Source organism: Labrus bergylta, chromosome 1 (assembly GCF_963930695.1).
Source record: "Labrus bergylta chromosome 1, fLabBer1.1, whole genome shotgun sequence".
NCBI classification, from domain to species: Eukaryota; Metazoa; Chordata; class Actinopteri; order Labriformes; family Labridae; genus Labrus; species Labrus bergylta.
Genome location: NC_089195.1, coordinates 28,736,422 through 28,753,983, shown reverse-complemented (window position 1 = coordinate 28,753,983; position 17,562 = coordinate 28,736,422). Strand labels below are relative to the sequence as shown.

The 17,562-nt window shown below is 42.5% G+C and overlaps 1 protein-coding gene across 6 annotated transcripts in view; it reads right to left on the bottom strand.

Annotated features, from left to right (window-relative positions):
* Positions 1 to 1,918: 1,918 nt before the first annotated feature.
* Positions 1,919 to 17,562, bottom strand: part of LOC109994379 (nuclear factor 1 X-type) — a gene marked incomplete in the record, with an annotated part of 107,552 nt that continues 91,908 nt past the window's right edge. For 4 of the 6 annotated variants that reach the window (XM_065958330.1, XM_065958335.1, XM_065958339.1 and 1 more), the window contains 4 exon segments: positions 1,919 to 6,800; positions 10,130 to 10,218; positions 12,503 to 12,650; positions 14,303 to 14,472. In XM_065958330.1, the coding sequence (XP_065814402.1) occupies positions 6,786 to 6,800; positions 10,130 to 10,218; positions 12,503 to 12,650; positions 14,303 to 14,472 (422 nt within the window). 6 annotated transcript variants of the gene reach the window in all.

Sequence of the window (17,562 nt, the reverse complement as noted above, 5' to 3'; positions counted from 1 at the left end):
CACGTTGAGTGTATTTTCTTGACAGAATTTACTACTTAAAAGATACATTTGATTGATGAGACATAAGAGGTTAGATAACCTGTGTAAGATGAGCTGTATTATTTGTGTGAAGTTTTATTTTATAGTCTTTATTTTTCTCAGGGTGAGATGGTATTTATTATTTGATTTATGGCTGACTTAATTTATATTTTTTTTACTTGCATACATATGAAAGAGTAACTGTTTGATATGGCCTGTTTAATATTTCATGTTGACTCAGCACTTTATTCTAATGGAAGCTGTTAAGATCCTCAGCCAAAGATCCTTGTTGTTTATCGAATGCTGCTACGTTCAGTGCCTCCTACATTTGACCCTGTTAGCTTTTTAAATGTATTTTGTCTTTCTTTCTGTCCAGTGATGCCTTGCTGCGAAATCGATCGCCCTTCAGGGACAAATAAAGTTGAAAGTTGAAGTTGTATGATTCACTTTGCCTTTAAGGTTGCCCATGGTTACGGTTGCTTTAAGAAAAGTGAAGTGCTGTATCACTGCTATCGTTGTTCAGTGATGTCATGCTATGCCAGGAGACAGACATTAAAGTGTATGAGACTTTGTCCTCATGCTCTTTTTTACTCACACCCAAAGGTTGACTTAAATCAGTCTTTTGAGTGAATAGTTAACTGCTAGACAACCAAGGGTTAAACTTATGATCAACATCACCCCAAGAAACGCTTTTATACTTGTGGAAACTTTGGTGGAATTTCTGTAGTTATTTAGATTATAATGTACAGATGTCATTATGTTTATTCACTGTTCTCTAAACACCAAGTACAGCTTAGAGAGTGTCAACTGTTCTTCCTGATATCTGCAAGGATGTTTGGTAGACTTATTGTCTGCTCCAGTGTAATAGACGTCACAGTTTAGTCTAGGTGGGTCAATGTGACCCTGATAATGATAATGTCTTTTAGGATATATGCGATGCCTTTCGAAGAGTTCGGCAGATGTGATTGAGCAAGACACGAGAACAGAAGTGTGAAGTTGAATCATGTCTCCTCGAGTATTCATCTGATGTATAAACTTTCATCAACGTAAGCCATCTGAGTCAACTGAGTCTTATGGTATGGAGTCAAGTCTTAATAATTTCTTCAACAGAAACACTAGTTTAATTCTAACTCTGGAGTACAGACGTCTTTAACAGACAGCATGTTACAAACTAGCAGGGATGTATTTAAAACACATAAACACAGCAGGAAGAGGACATATTTTGGGTTGAAATAATACAATTGAAAAAGCATTTTCACTTCAGATTGTGATCTTTCTTATTTCAATTTGCCTTCAATTAAATGTAAGATGCATTGCTTGTTTTATTTTTACCCCACTACTTTACAAATTATTCCACCAATTGAACACCAGTCTGCCTCAAACTGTTGTGATTTTTCCCCTTTACTGCTTCATGAACTTTACAATACTTTGTGTTTTAGAATACCATTCATGTAGCATGGAGGAAAGAGTCTGCAGAATGCTAGCAGACCTGTAGGACAAAACCGAGGCAGGCTAAAATATGCCTGATATAAAGATGATTTGATGCATGTGTAGAGAAGTTGCAAATGTTCATCTTGTACACAACCTTAGCTTAGCATGTTAGCGTGCACATGTTTGTAAATAACCAGTAAATATGAGGTAAAGTTGAGGATGCTAGGAATGTAATGTTAGTCGTAAAGATCATTTGTTTTTGGTCATAAGCTGAAGAACTGAACAGATTTAGATGTACCTGATGATGGCTCTAAAGTAAAAGTGAAGGGAACAAAAGTAACATCCTCCTCCAGCTATGGATTCAACTCAGGTTCATACTGAATCTATTGACATTTGTGATTATTACAGGACTTGTTTTCTTCACATAGTCGCCAGCTCATAAAAAGAAAGACAAGGCACAGCGAGATGGTACAGTCAAGAACATCCTTTTTATTCAATCAGGTGCTGCTCTTCTCAAACTGTGTTTTTCTTCTTATGGAAAAGAAACTGTAATTAACACATGCATTTCACCTAGAGCTCTGGGGGTGTTCTGACAAAGAAGTGGTGCTGCACTGAGGGCGTACAAGAGCTGGGAGTCAGGGGGCCTAGGGTGCTGCCTATTACATCGATAACTATACACGTTTAAGAAGATAAAGAACAAAACAAACAACAGAACAAGAACGCGGAGCGGTCCAGCATGAGGTGGCCAGAGGAGTAACATGGAGGGACTCTCCTGAATCCTCACGTGTGCGAGAGATCAGGTTCATGCTGGCTTTAATCTATCTGGTTGGTGTGTTGTAAATGGCTAATACTGCTGAGGGTTTTCACTGTGTGAAACCCACCATGAACAATAATACTTCACTTTAAAAGATTGTGGGATATGTCCTGGAAATGCAAAAAACCCCTCTTCCAGCCTCGTGCAGGACAAGTCCGGTTATAAGGTGCTTGAAGCTTTCATGTACAGTCTAAGGTGCCCTCAAAGAGCGACTCGACGACAGCTTACCCTGATAGCAAAAAGAAATCCTAATTGAAAAGAAACAAAAGGGGGGAATAAAACAAAGCCAAAAATAAATAGCTGAAACAAAAGAGCAAACTCTTATGCTAGTCAAAGCAGCACCTTTCCAACATCTCAAAGCAGTCCATCCAGCCCTCAGGACCCCGTTTAATCTTCTCAGTAAACCTCTTTCAAACCCCTGTCGTCCCTTCCAAACCCACCCAAAAGACACCCCCAAAAGCCCGTCAGCGTAATTTGTTCACTTACATTAGCTGTTGAATGGAAAAAGCTGAAGAAGATGGGTATGGTAATACAATGTGAAGCATACAGACAAGAATAACATGTGAGCTAACTGCATTCTGCTCAGACAAAAAGTTTTTTCGGCAATTTTTTTTATCGCCCTCCCAACAGCGGAGAGGGCAGGAGAGAGAGAGAGAGAGAGAGAGAGAGAGAGAGAGAGATAGACAGAGAGTGACGGACACACAGTTACAGACTACTCCAGTGTCTAAGAGAAAACTGACAGTGGAGACAGAGGGGAAGAAAAAAGCAAGAGCTGAACGAGAACAAGTTTTTTTGCCTTTTCAAAATGTTTTTTTTTTTCATCATCATTTATCGATAAAAAGTAAAGAACTAATTCACACCAGTTTCCTTTTGTACTATATATATATGTATGTATATATATATAGAGCTTTGAAAAGGAAGAGAGGATAAAGGGGAGGTACAATGGAAAGGTTTCATTTCGAAGGCAGAGGAAAAAAGAGTTGTCCCCCAGCGCTGAAGTGACGACTGCTTTTTTTTTTTTTTTTGTGCCTCCATGCGGCACTCGGGGACAACCTGCTGCCTCGAGCCGTTTCGGAAAAAAAGGGGGGGGGGGGGGGGGGCGATCTGGTTTACAAAATGGAGTCTGTGAACAAAAGGCACTTTTAAGGGACAACCTTTAACTGCTGGGAAACTATACACTACAGCACAAGCACTATAAGAGTCATTTACAGAGGAGGGGGTGGAACAGGGGAGAGGCTCACCTTGCTGCCTGTTTCATATCTATGGTTCAGACTTCAGATTTCTGTTCAATTTTCTTTTTTTAGCAAATATTCCCCCTTTTTTCTGTTGTACGTGCAGGAGACACAAGGTTTAAACCTGATACTCTTTCCATTGCGTGTGGGTCTCAACACAACCGTCTGAATTTTGATTGGGAAACAAATCAGGGTGATGATGTGAAGAAAAGAGTTCTGCATGTGAAGCATCTCTTGCAGAACCTGGGGGGGAACTTATGACACAAATGAGTTCAACTGGGAGGGTTTTCTGCTGGTGAGTTTCAGGCAGTGCATGGGTTAACTTATAGGTTTGTTCTTTTTTTTTCTTCTTTTTTTCTTCTAAAGGTTGAACCGAAATGCCTTTTGTGTCACAACCTTAAGGATAAGAACCTCTCCCCCCACTCAATACAAATAGAAGAAGAATACAAATAGAGAGAGGAATAATGCTGTTTCCTTAATGGTCTGTTAATTTTGTTCATTACCATTCATTTACAATAGTATGAATGTACTTTAGAGTGTAAAAGCACCACTTTTCATCTGATGAGAAGAGAATCTTTTTTCCCTCAAGTTGTGTAGATTTTTTTTTTTTTATCCTTCAGCCCTCCCACATTTTTATAAACAACTGATTACACATAAAACATTAAAAAAGAGACAAAGGAAATAAAAACAAATACCCCCAACTTACAAAGACTAGGATTTTTCATGGCTCTCTGGTTTAGAGTCCTGGAGCTTACAGACTTGAAACAAATACATTTTTTTTCTCTTTTCTCATAGCTTTCTTAAAAATCTCTAACAGACAAACACAATGATCTACCCAATGCATTGCACGTGGCTCAATCGACACATATTTTCAATAATAATACTTTCCATCAAAAAACAAACACTTTTTTCTTCAAACCTACTGTCGATTTTTTTGACATGTTTATCTAGGTATTTTAAATGCGGTGCTGCAGACGGCGATGGTGTGTGTCGTTTTTGATCCTCACTGGGAACAGTAAGGGGATGTTACTGAAACGGGTTGTGGAGGGGGTGAAAAGGGAGGTGAGAGTTCAGAAAATAACTAGACTGCCAACCAGCTCATGTAGTAAAAGTTAAAAAGGAGCATATATCATAAATATATATGTATAAGATCTCTCTCTCTCTGTCTTTACAAAAAAAAGGTTTGCAGTCCTCTATAAAGATCTGTCATAGGCCAATGGTTTCCACATGCACCAACGCTACCATTTGCTGTAGCTTTAGCTTATATGTGGGAAGAGAACCTGAAGTCATTTATTACTAATTGCATGAAGGGAATACAGAGGCACTTTCATATATTGTTATAAACTTGATATATGGTTTTAGTACATAGAGCTAATGTTACTAGAGAGGCTGAGAACAGGGCCTCAGACCTGTTTACTATCCCTGCAAAACAGAACCAACAGCTAGGCAGTCCAGTTATTTTGTGAGGTCGGCTTTTGTTGGATTGTGTCATGATGAAAAGAAAAAAAACAATCTCAATTTCAAATGTGAACATTTACATAGAAAAAAAAAAATCTCAAATTAAAAAAAAAAAAAATCTTAAGTGAATGAAAAACCATTAACAAAGGCATTTTGGAGAACCAAATATAAAGGCTTCCCTTTATCATTGAATGTCAGGTGGTATAAGTGTGCATTTCTAATGTGCGTTTGTGCGCGTGTATGTGTGTGTTTGTCGTCCTCTGGGGTTTTCCTGTGATGGGACTAAGGGACACAGGGTAAAGCAATGCAAGGGTGGCATGTGATGAGCTGTTGTTACTGTGCTGTCCATAACTGAGAGATTTGAGAAACTGCTGTTACTCTTTGGGTGAACTCTGTTTTAAGCCTGATACTTGACAGACAACTGAAAAAAACTGAAGCAAAAAGTGTTATGACATGCAAGAGAAGGTTAAAACAATCCAAGTGACACTAAACCAAAACCAAATCCAGCACAAAAAAAAGAAGAAATGTCAAGAAAACACCTACAAACAAACTGAAAAGCTAATATTTGAAGCGGATGCTGCGTGTGCATTACTGTAAATTAAACCCCGCGTCTATTGTTAATAACAGGATGATATTATGTGCTGGTTGTATTACAGACTATTCTGAAAGATAAAGTCTGTATGTACAGGCTGCAAGCAAGCATGTGTGTCTGTGCGTGTGCGTGTGTGTGTGTGTGTGTGTGTGTGTATGTGAGTGTGTGTGTGTGTTTTAAGACCCAGACTCTACTGTTAGCACAGCCCCATCCCTGCAGTGGCAGCCAGCCTCCACTCACTTCTCTGATCGCTCATCTGACCATCGGTGTGCAACACTGTTCATCCCTTATTCAAAATTAATAGTGCATAGGTGAGGGGACGAAAGAGCACATGTGGAGTTAGTGTTATGACTGTCTGTCGTGTGTTCACTCGCTTACACTCGCCTCATGGCTATCACTTCTCCCACAGCAGGACGCCCTGATTCTTTGACAGGTAAACAAAGACCAGCCACTTAGTGCATATGGGTGACCACCATCTGATGGTGTCACCAGGATTGGCCAATCAGAAATGAAAAAAAAAAATGAAAAAAAAAAAAAAAAAGGCTCAGGGCTGAGTGAGTGAAGCGGCAGAGCGTGGCGACACACAGGTACGGGGCTGTGGTTACCGTCTGGACCGTGGTGTGGAGATGGGGTGGGGGATCAGGTGGGAATATGCACCTGGAGGAGAGGTGAGCGGATTAACACACAGATATGGAGGTGTGCTATTTGGGTGACTATCTTTCAACTTGCACATCCGCCTTCACCGTCTTACCACTACTTTTTTTTTTTTTTTTTTTTTTGGATCTCTAAGCCAATGCATGGAGTTTCATTGTGGAGACAAAATGAAAAAAAAAAATATCATTAAAAAAAAAAGAACAAATGTGTAATTGGTCATTTGTCAGTTTTCCATATTGTGTTTCCATTCTGACATTTTGTGGTGTGTGAGACAGTTCCTCATCTTCCTCTTCCTCCTCCTTGCATTCTGAATCTGTCCACTCAGTCTCATTGAAGCCTCCTGCGTAAAGGGGGACCGACGTTCCTGTTAGAATCTTGTTGGATTGGGAGTCCTCTTGGGGTGGTTTGGGGTTCGGGGGCAGGGGGGGGGGGGGGGTTCTGTAGTACAACTTTGAATAGTGTTGGCGAGAGAGAAAGATCTTTTAGTGTCAGCAGTCTGTTCTTAATCAACGTTGGTGTGTTTGTTTTTTTTACATTTTCCAATTTCCATCACACATTTTTAAGCTCTTGATTCAGAGAGGCCTTGTCAGAGGAACCAGGACTGTGGAAAAAAGAAGAAAGTGTCATTTTTTAGAACAAAATCAGCAGATTTAAACAGAGTATTTGAAAGAAATCTTGATTCTCGTCAGTCTCAGGAGCACTTTGTAGTGAGTGCAAAAATCTCAAACATTGAGGAAAAACAACATGAGCTACAAACAGGCACACACACAAAGGATTAGTATGAATACAGGGATGTAAGACAGGGGGGTACAAAACAGAGTATAAAGAATATAAAGTATGAACACAGAACAACATCTCACACAGTGGGTAAATCAGCAGTTCCCAACCTATAGGTCAGGACCCCAACAAAGGATCACAAGATATCTCTGAGCGGTCCCGTAGTTATTTATCAGACAACAAACAAAAACGTTAACGCTGCAAAAAATTGTTCCAAAAATCCTTTTTTTTCTTCTTGTAAATAATGAGATACTTTGTATATACTGTATCTATAGACCAAAGGCCTAGTAATAAGGTTTTAAAAGTATCCATCACTTTGTTTTCTGGGTGTTGGGAACCCCTTGTGAAGTTAATCCTTCAACCACTAGGTGGCCACCTCCTCCTTTTATCACTCACTCACAGCACTCGGTGAGCTTTGCTGTCCCGTCGAGTGTGAAAAAGTCACTACCTCAACTTCACTACTTGCTGTGTTTAAAAAGCGCTGACGCTGGTGATTTAAGTCAGAACTACGGTGTAATTTTGGAGATGTAAACAGCATAAGCGCAGTGGTTTTTGTTCCAGCCTGAATAGCTTTCCAGAGAGCAAAAACAAGAGTGTAACCGCTCTGTCATGTGCTGCCAGTTTACAGGTAAAGCGATCCTCCTAATACGTCTCTGCTCTGTAGGCCCGAGTGGTCTCAGGCTACACTGTAAAGCTATTGAGGGCAGCTACTCCGGGGATCCAGTTTCTGGGTTTGATAAGAGGGCAGAGTGGAGGCTTTGGCACAGGCTCGGCTGTTCTGGCTGCCGCTGACATTCCTCAGGCCTTGGCCCGGAAGAACTGCGAATCACCCCACCTATAACAGCTAACTCTGTGTTGTTCCCCCATTCTAGCAAGCCAAGAGAGAGTTTTAACCCTCCTCAACCTCCATCTATCCTCAACAAACTCTGCCTCCCTCCTTCCTACCCATGATCCCTCAGCGTTTGTAGATAACTCCTCCTCCTCCTGGCTTCTCTTCTCCTCTCTCTCTCTCTCTCGCTCTGGTTCTCCCAGAGTAATCCTTGGCAGTGGAAAGTGACCCCCTCTCTCTAACCCCCCTTCAAGTCCAAGTTCAACTGCCTATGACATCATGTCTGGTTGCTGCGGGCAACCAGACAGCCGGGACGTGACTGTGGAGTGCAGTGAGCTTCGACTAACTCCCTCTCTCTCTTTTTTCCCTCCGTTTTCTCCCCGTCCCTCCTACTTTTCAGACTCGTCCCGCTATCTCCTTCTCTTTCTCTCTCTTTTCCTGCAAAGCTGCAGTATCACCACCAGAGAGCTCCTCAGACCAGCTTTTTTTCTCAGGCCCTGTCCTGAAAGCAGCGGGAAGACTCTCCTCTGTCTTGGCTAGTTGGCTAGCAGGCGGTGAGGCGGGCTGGCAAGGCCATCGTCTGAACCTCTCCATATGCCAGAGAACAGCAGGACAGGCAGAGACCTCGGTTACTCACTCTGGCTAGGATTGTTACTGACCTACTAGGCTCAGCTAACTGGGAATGGTTGAAACCAGTGCCCAGGTTCTCGCTGTGTGTGTGCCGTAAACCCGGCAGAAAGTTCAAAGAGGACATTGTTTTAAAATGCCTCATAAGCAAAAGCAGTACAAAGGTTTTTTTTTTTTTTAACTGTTGTAAAAACTCTTGTTTTATAGTAGAGAAAACTAGGGGCGAGAGTTTTGGCAGTTAAAGTGTATGTGCCTGCGTGTGCATATCCCTCAGTGCCAGGGCTACATCTGTGGAAGAGTGGTGCAGGTGGGGAGCTCGAAAATACTAGAGGGAGCAGGATGGGCAAGGGAGAGAGAAAGAGAGGGAGGGCGGGCTGCTGATGCATTAGGGGAGGGAAGGTTAGGGGGGGGGGGGGGTGGGGGAGCAGAGCAGCCGAGCAGAGCAGTGCTGAGGAGGAATGCAAATTGTTTCCATGTGTGGGGAGGACAGGAGAGCAGAGTTGGCTGCAGGCAGGTGCGGTTAGCCCCTAATGAGAAAAGTTGTGTTGGTGATGGAGGAGGCCCAAGACACTGAAGCCCAGTGGCGGAGCGCAGCCAAAGCTGAAACCACAATGTAGTTCACTACTGGCCTCACACGCTGCACTAATGCACACTGTGGGTCTGAGCAGAGATAAATCAACACTGCTGGAGCTGAAACTAACTGGCACTGCTAACATTCACTGTGGGGAAACTTCTGCGGTACAGACACTGTAAACCAATACCGAAACACAAGGCCTTGATACACGGGCAACACTTTTTGTCAATGTAGGTGGGCAAGTTGCGAACAATTGATGTGTAATTTCTTGTCCGTATGACATATTTACTCCCTCTGCTCCGTTATTATATTTCTTATAAAAGGATTTCAAAGACGGCCGTGTTAGAGGTGTGGAAAAGAACAATTTCAATTCACAAGAGCTCAACATTTTCACAAAGGATTTTCAGAATAAGATGCTTTGAAACTGGATTTAACTTGATTAACAATGTATTAGGGCTCAAAGTTTATACCCGAGCTAGTAATCGTTTATCAAAACAATCCCAACACAAAGTCCACTGGCTAGGTTTTCCAACTTTTCCAGCGTTATTTAATCGTGTCACACGGTGTTGTTTTAAGGATGGAGTTCAGTCGGTTTAAATGGACATGTACTTGTAACCGCCTTCTGTATATATTTGCTGCCAAGCCTGTGTGTTGACAGGTTCATCTCCATCAAATATAATTTAGATTCACTGATGAAGGCTGTGCGATGCGTTTAAAAGCTCTTAAAGAGCAAGTCCGGATTGTTTTGCCAAACGACTCGATTCAGCAAAATTATACAGATAACTGTTATGAATGACTACAGATGTCACTTCAACCGTCAGAGCGTCCAAATATTCAAAGTGTGGATCAACACTGGAACCATGGGCTGAATCACGCAGTGCATTGAGAGCATTGTCTAAGTACTGCCTCTGTATCACGGCCTTCACTCTGAATGACATGCTCGTCCCTTTAAGCCTGAAGATGCCTGCTGTAACAGAGCTCTGTCATACTTACAGCGGGTTGATGGCGGGACAAGAAGATGACATAAAAACAGAGGAGGGGGAGGAGGAGGGGGAGGAGGAGGGGGAAGGGGGGAGAGGTGGATGGCTGGATGTTAAGTAAATGAGGGAGGTTGGCGGGGTACCTGAGTCTGCTGGGGGATATTCAGAAAGTTGTCCCGTGTTCCGATGCCGACAAACCGGTTGGGAGCTGTGGAGCCTGGCGTGGAGTATGCTATAAACAGAGAGAGACAAGTGTGTACATGCTTTTACACACACACATACACACCCAGCTCATACGAGAGTTTAATGCTCTCATTAGCATTATCTCTATGGTTTAAAATACAACTAAGCTGATAAGGCTAAAACTACAAATCACTGTCGAATGGGTAACTGGTTAAAGAAAGTAAGGGTCAGGGATACTGATGCCCTATTAGCCACATTGATGATTTATTGATTTTGTGGGCAGCTCATTGTTGTTTTCCTTCACATGACTCCTAAATCTGTGGTTAACAAGGGGATGTAGAGTCTTGTAAGGATAAGCGCTTACATTGAGAAGCCACTTCCCCCGAAATATGGCTGCACTGTTAGTCACAGACGCTCCTCAGCAGCCCCTGGCATCAGTTTTAAGCCATCGTAATCATAGAAAACCACTGTGGATTCTCCGAGGACTTAATAATAGGGTGACCATTGAAGGAAGTCTTTAAATCCACAGTGGTAACAAATGCTCCATCTATGCTCAACAGGTTAAAAGGAGCATCTCTCAAACAATGTGACATCAGTCTGCGATGTCACAGGATCAAATTTAGGGCAGTTGTGCTCACTGGACTCCAACATGGCGGCTGAGGAATACTTTTTTTTTTTTTTCTGTGCATGATTTGATTGAGGTTGGGAGGATCATGGGAATGTGTGGGGGTGAAAGTGACAGGGCTGGAAACTGATGCATGAGTGAGAGTGAGAGTGTACCATATGCATGTGTGTGTGTGTATGTGTGTGTGTGTGTGTGTGCGTGTGTGTTTTTTTATGACTGTAATTAAGATATCTTAAAAATCAGAGACAAAATTAGAGGAGGTAAAAAAAAAAAAAAATACAGTGATAACAGTCACTGAAATGAGAAAAGAGACGGAAAATAGTATAATTATTTATTTATATAGATGTTCATATAAATAAATAATAATAAAGTGACACGTTAATCTGAGAGAGTTGGAAGGGGGAAGGGGAGGAAGGGTTGAAAGGACAGGAAGAGGAGAAAAAGTCAAAACAAAAAGGAGGAGAAAGTGCCCCCGTTGCTCCGTCCGGTGCCCCCTCGCGTTGTGCCTCTCCCGTGGCCCGACTCTCACACTGCACCTGTCTGGGTTTGGACTAAGCCTCACTCACGACACTCCTCTCTCCTGCTCCCCCAGTTACACACTAATTAGACATTTCTGATTAGATTTTTATCATTCATGTTTAGAGAGATTGGGTTGTTCCTGTTATACTGTGATTTTCATGTTTTTTGTTGTTCTCAATTTTTAATTGTTGTGAGATTTGTGTGAAAGTGACGAGGGGATTGGGTGGGTAAAGTGGGGCATGATGTTTTTTTTGGAGTCCACGCCAACTGCCCTAATTTTGTTCCCTTAAAAAGAAGAAAGAAGGAAATAAAGGAAAAAAAAGAAACAAAGAAAAGGAGGATATGTGAATATATCAATAAAGAAAAGAATAAGGCAAAAAAAGAAATGAGAGAAGGGGGAGATTGTATTGCCGTCGTTGCAGACAGACATGCAAAGTCTGCGTTGATCAAAGGCTTGATTGCTACAGAGGCAACGTGCACAGGGCCCGGCTCTGCTCTGCTCCCCCCAAACTACCAAACACTTCAAAAAGGGAGGGAGAGAGACTACACTGCCCCTTGTGGTGCTTGCAGGACACTGAACACCAGAGAGAAAGAAAAAAGAGAGGAAAGAGAAAAAAGGTGCAGTGAAGAGGCTGAGGAGGTTTGCGAAGACTTAAAGAGAGAAAAGAAGGTTGGAGTTCAGAGCAGGAGACGCAAGAGGAAAATGAAAGGAGATCTCTGGTTTGGCAAAGGCGTGGCTTATGCCTTGACAGAATTGGATCTTACTGGTAATGTACAGTACAGTACAGTCCATATGGTGATGAATAACATAGGGGTGAATCTCCTGGGGCTGCTGAGTGTAACTAAAGGTAGAAAATCTACTAACTAAGGAAAACAACAGCAGTAGTCATTGTAGAAGCCCCAGACCTGTGATTTTTTCTTGCGATGTAACAAGGTTACAAAAAAACACCAAAGTGTGGACGCACTGCACATAAAAAAGTGGGACTTCTATGATGGCTACTTCTCTTCTAGCTAACAAACCTGATTAGGAATTGCTTTGAACAGAAAACAGATTAGCTGCCATCTAAACGCTAACCAACCTATTGGAATTTAAGTTTGGTTCGGATTAGCCTCTGTTAAAAATCTGTTGGGAGACTGGGGCCGTGATTGGGATTTGTGGAGGGGAGTGGGAGTGGGGGGGGTGACTTACACGGAGATGCGGGTGAGCTGAGTCCGCCGTCAGTGGGCGTGCTGATGATTTTAGAGTCGGGCATGGGGAGGGGCACAGGGCGTGCCACTGGGGGTGGCGGGGGCAGCAGGAAGGAGCCCGGCATTTTGCTCTGGCCACCTCCATTAGGCTGCAGACGGACCATACAGACAGGGTGAGCAGGACACACCCCAAGAATATACAGTGCACAGGGTTTCTCACGCGCACACACACACACACACACACACACACACACACACACACACACACACACACTCTCACACACACACACACTCACAGTTGCATGTAGGGGTAAGACACTTAAATATAGACAGATGCCAACAGTATCGAAACAAGAAGTCTGAAGTAAACTCAGACAAGCTCAGACACAAAGGACTGCACACACACAAGACCAAGAGAGATCAGCAAACACACAATAAAAAAATAAAAGGAAAAAAGTCAAGTCAAAGAAAACAATCTAAATAAAACGTTGAAAGTGATGAAAATTGCCAACACACTAGGGAGGAAGACACATGGGGTTGTCCATAAGAAATATTTTCAGTGTGATGAAGGAAAAGGAGGAAAACATCAGACATGAGAAAAGGGTGTCTGTGTGTGCCAGTGTATGTGCAAAGCGATTGAATATTTTCACAAATTAAGCTGTCTTCTGGGTTAAGAAATGAGAAAAAAAAAAGGTTAAAAGGACATGAAAAGGGACTAAATAACGAGGTTTCAAAGGTGCTCACAAGGCCAAGTTTCCAGTAGAGGTTTACAGTGCTACCCACACCCTGCATCACGGGGGATGTTTGTTAAAAATCATTCTGAAATATCCCTAAGTACACTGTATACTGCTTCATATTGTGCCCACACTTTAGTGTTGTAAGCTTTCAGGTAGAGCGAGTTGTCGGGGTTATCATGGGAGCAGCTCCCTTCACCGAAGTAAAATGAGGCCCCACGATACCTCGGGACAAAAAAAAGGTTGCCCCAGTCGACTTCTGCAGTTTCCTCCTCATCCAAAACGGTTAACTAGTGACAGCAGCTTCGTCTGAGACATGATGTCTTTTTTTATGTTACTATTCTAAGTGACCCGCTGGCACTTGGAAATGTGTTACAGTGTTTTACTTTAAAGCCCCTGTGAGGAACTTTTTTGGGTTGTGACGATTTTTGCGCCCCCCCCTGACAACAAAACAGAACGTCTTATTATCAGTTAACTGATCTTGTCCTTTACATGTAAAAGTAGCTTTGACAAAGATAAATATGTTCCTGGACATACAGTATATGTCGCTGCAAGTGTTTGCCGTGGACATCGGTTGGCGGTGTTTACAGGCATTTAAAAAAACTAAGTTAGTGATGGTCTGGTTTGCTTCTGCAGGTTATACAGAAGCATCAGTAATAATTTCAGTGTTTTTAATTACCAGATAAAAAATCCTGCAATGGAAGACTAATGTGGCTTGGCTCCTTCTTTCCTAATTGATCTCCTACTGTGTGTGTTTTTTTTAGCACATCTGGCTGCCTCCTCCTGTGAACACCATGTTCCTTTTTCCTGGAGAAATTGCATCACATTATAAAACTGCTCTAATCTAGTCTCTAGACTTCTTTGCATCTGTGTTTGAAACAAATAAGACGTGAAGTGATGGAGGAGTCATTCTGTAGGTGAAGACGACTTTTTTTTTTGTGTCGTCTTGCTTTCTTACATTTTGCACTTTCTACAAAAACAGATTGACCTCTTCAGAACATCCTCTCTTCTATTACGTCATTTCGCACTTCAGACCGTCCCACCCCGTCATCTTACGAAGCACTTACCTGTGCGCTGGGCTGTCCTGTGCCATCGGTGCACACAAACTGCACAAACTCCTTGAGCGGGTCCTGGTGGTGGTGGTAGCGTATGGTGGGGTGGGTGAAGTACGGGCTGGACTGTTGGATGATAGAGGAGGAAGGGAAGTGCAGGGCTGACGCTGAGGCACGGGGACTCCCTGAGGAGAAAAAAAACGGAAAGAGGAGAAGATAGAAGAGAGAACGAAATAGGGGTAAAAACAAAATGAGGCTCAGGTCATAGTTCAGGATTTAAACATACATGACAAATTAAAAATAAACATGCACACCTATGACAGTGTACTGTGTAACACATGCAAATGATTAATCTAAACAATTGGCATCAGAGAGCAGGTTGCTGCTTAGGCCTGTTATTGTCCTAACACAGACAATAGCTGCAACATTTGCTTGTGGTTGACTGACTGAAGCTGTTTCTGCTTACAAATGACTTGCTATATCCCTAGCTATTGGGAAACATCTGGCACCATTCATTTTATAAACAGCCCACTAGACTTCTCTGAACCTCTGGTAAGCCTGGCAGCACCACACATGCACAAACACACACACTTTTCACAGTTCCATACAGGCTAGCTAGAGTGTGTTACAGTACAGTATTTTTGTTTTGCCTTCTGCTCCTTCTCAATTTCTCTCTCTAACACACACTCACAAACACAAACCACTGGGGTAAGACACAGCCACACACACACGCACACACACACACACACACACTGGGTCGTTCCACTTCTGTTTTATTGCTTGTCGGTGATGTGTCATCAATCAGCTGCATATCCTTGCTGTGTGGTTCTGCCCAGGAGTTTGAAGCTTGAGAGAGAATCTCCCCTCCGCTCCCACCCGACCGCAAAACGCCTCCCGGAGACATTAGTCAGCCAGCCAGCCAGCTAGCCAACCACACACACACACACACACGCACACACACACAGCTCCACTGTCTGTCTTATGCTGAGATTCTATGGCTTTGGCAATTTGGCACACCAAATAAAAGAGGCAAGCTGCTAGGTGAGGGGAGCCTGGCGAACAAGCATCTGTGATTATGTCTGTCACCTACTATCTCTTGTGTATGCTGTACCCACAAAGTGTCTAAGTGCCTATTGGCTAAAACTTTCTGTGTTTTGGTGTGTTAGTGTTATTTTACTGAATTCACACTGGTGTGCATTCGTCTCTAAATCATTTTTGAACGTTCTAACTTTTGTCAGTCCCTTTTCTACTTCCTTGTACAACACTCTGAGCTGTAATTGAACTGCTCTGAAAGGTTCTTTATCAATACAGATCGACCGATTGGTTGATTGCCATTGTGTGTATTTGCATTTTGGTGTACATTTTATGCATATCTGTCTGTATCTTGGTTTGTATTTATTTTTATAGCCTGTCTTTATGAATGTGCTGCTATGTCTGTTGCAGCTTTCATGTGTCTTTGTATGTATGTGTGTATAATCACTGTTACAATGGCGGACTCTCCAGACTGGCATAATCAGACAACAGTCAATCTGGCAGCTCTCCACATCAGTCCGAGCCAAAAACAGGACATAAACCATGCAGTCCTTACCCCTGAACACCCACACTCACTAGACCTATACAACCAGAGCTAACAGCTCTAACCATGATTGCTAACTGCTTTTCCCCCTCTCTGTCTACCCCCATTTCTCTTTTTATCCCTCTCGCCTTCCCTCCCTCCCGTCATCCTCCGGTCTCTTTATAGAACCAAGGCCTCCGAGGGACATTCCATTTGGATGGCAGCCATTTTAGCACAGAGAGTCCTCCACAAGAGTGTAAATTTACACATGCGTGCATGTGTTTGTGAGTGTGTACATGTGCACAAACGCACCCGTACACAATCTCCAAACACTGTCTCATTACGGCCTCTCTGTTACATGTGAACGTCTTAGCCAAAAGTCCACACACAGTTGGAAAAGTGTGAGAAGTTAGACTGGGGGAACAAAGAAACCTGAGCCAGTCTCTCACACCTCTTCAACTCTCACACATAAAACTGAGGAGAAAATTTTGGAAATCAATTCAAATGTAAAATTCAATCTGGTGCTTTGGATTCTTTGGAGGGTATAGGACTGCTCTGTGCTGATAAACAACATGGCTTAATGGTGTGAGATCCGGCCTGAACTTTATCTTCTAAATATACTAGGGGGAGCTCCACGAGTTAAGTTCAATACATTTCAACATGGGAGCAATGAGTCCATATGACCTTTATGTGGTGGGTCTGCGCTGGCTGTGGGCCAAAGCGTCCTTTGAGAGACAAACGGAATGAGAGGGAGAGATAGGGAGAGGAGGACATATCTACTCCTTTGAAAAGTGAGACAAGCCGACAGGGAGACATTGGCAAACTTGAAATGCTGGAGACTCTGGGAATTTTTCTGCCTTGAAAAGAAGAAACCATGACAGTTATCCTACACGACTAAACTGCTCTTCTGAGGACAACTTACCCTTAGTGCCTCTAATGAAATGGGACCTTGGAAACACTGGATGCTACTTTTGTTACTTTGAGACTTGTATACACTTAAGTCTACATCTGTGCAACTGCATGTATTTGAATGTACTGTGTCAATTCCTGTTCCTTATTCCTGCTAATTTTACAAATTTTCTTTTTTGGTTCTCGCAATAAATTCTTAACAAGCTACATGTTTTGAAGAACAAAATGCTTCTGAACACATATTGTTTTGAAGATGTTCACCTTGGTAAAAAGGTCGTCTTGGTGACCAAGCAGTACTGTCGATATTTCCAGATGTTTTCTTTGCACTGTGCATAAAACTATTCGGTTTTTCAACTCTGACAGCATGAGTAAAACTTCAAATACTTAACACACCCTGTAAAGTCAGTTGAAATACCAGAGCTGACTTTTTTAAACTATACAACGGATGCATGAATCAGTAAGTAATGAGGGAAATCAGTTACAAAGAAATTGATGCAGCAGTTGTACCATGCAATGACAATATTAAAACACAGGCACAAAGATGGTGGTAAAAATGGATGGATGGAGAGAGGCTGAAAGAGAGAGAGAGAAATTTATGCCAAGCCATGATGATAGCATTAAAACTGAACAGTGAAACTCTGCCGGCATATTGCTTCTCAGCTGGTGCAACTGCAGCTTTTTGACAGATTTATCTTGCTTTCTCTGCAGGTGTATTTGGGATTTTCATCATTTTTAAAGCACACGATTGTAGAATTTACCTACTTTTGTTTCCAGAGCACTTCGGGGATGTATATATGGCATTCTAGGATCA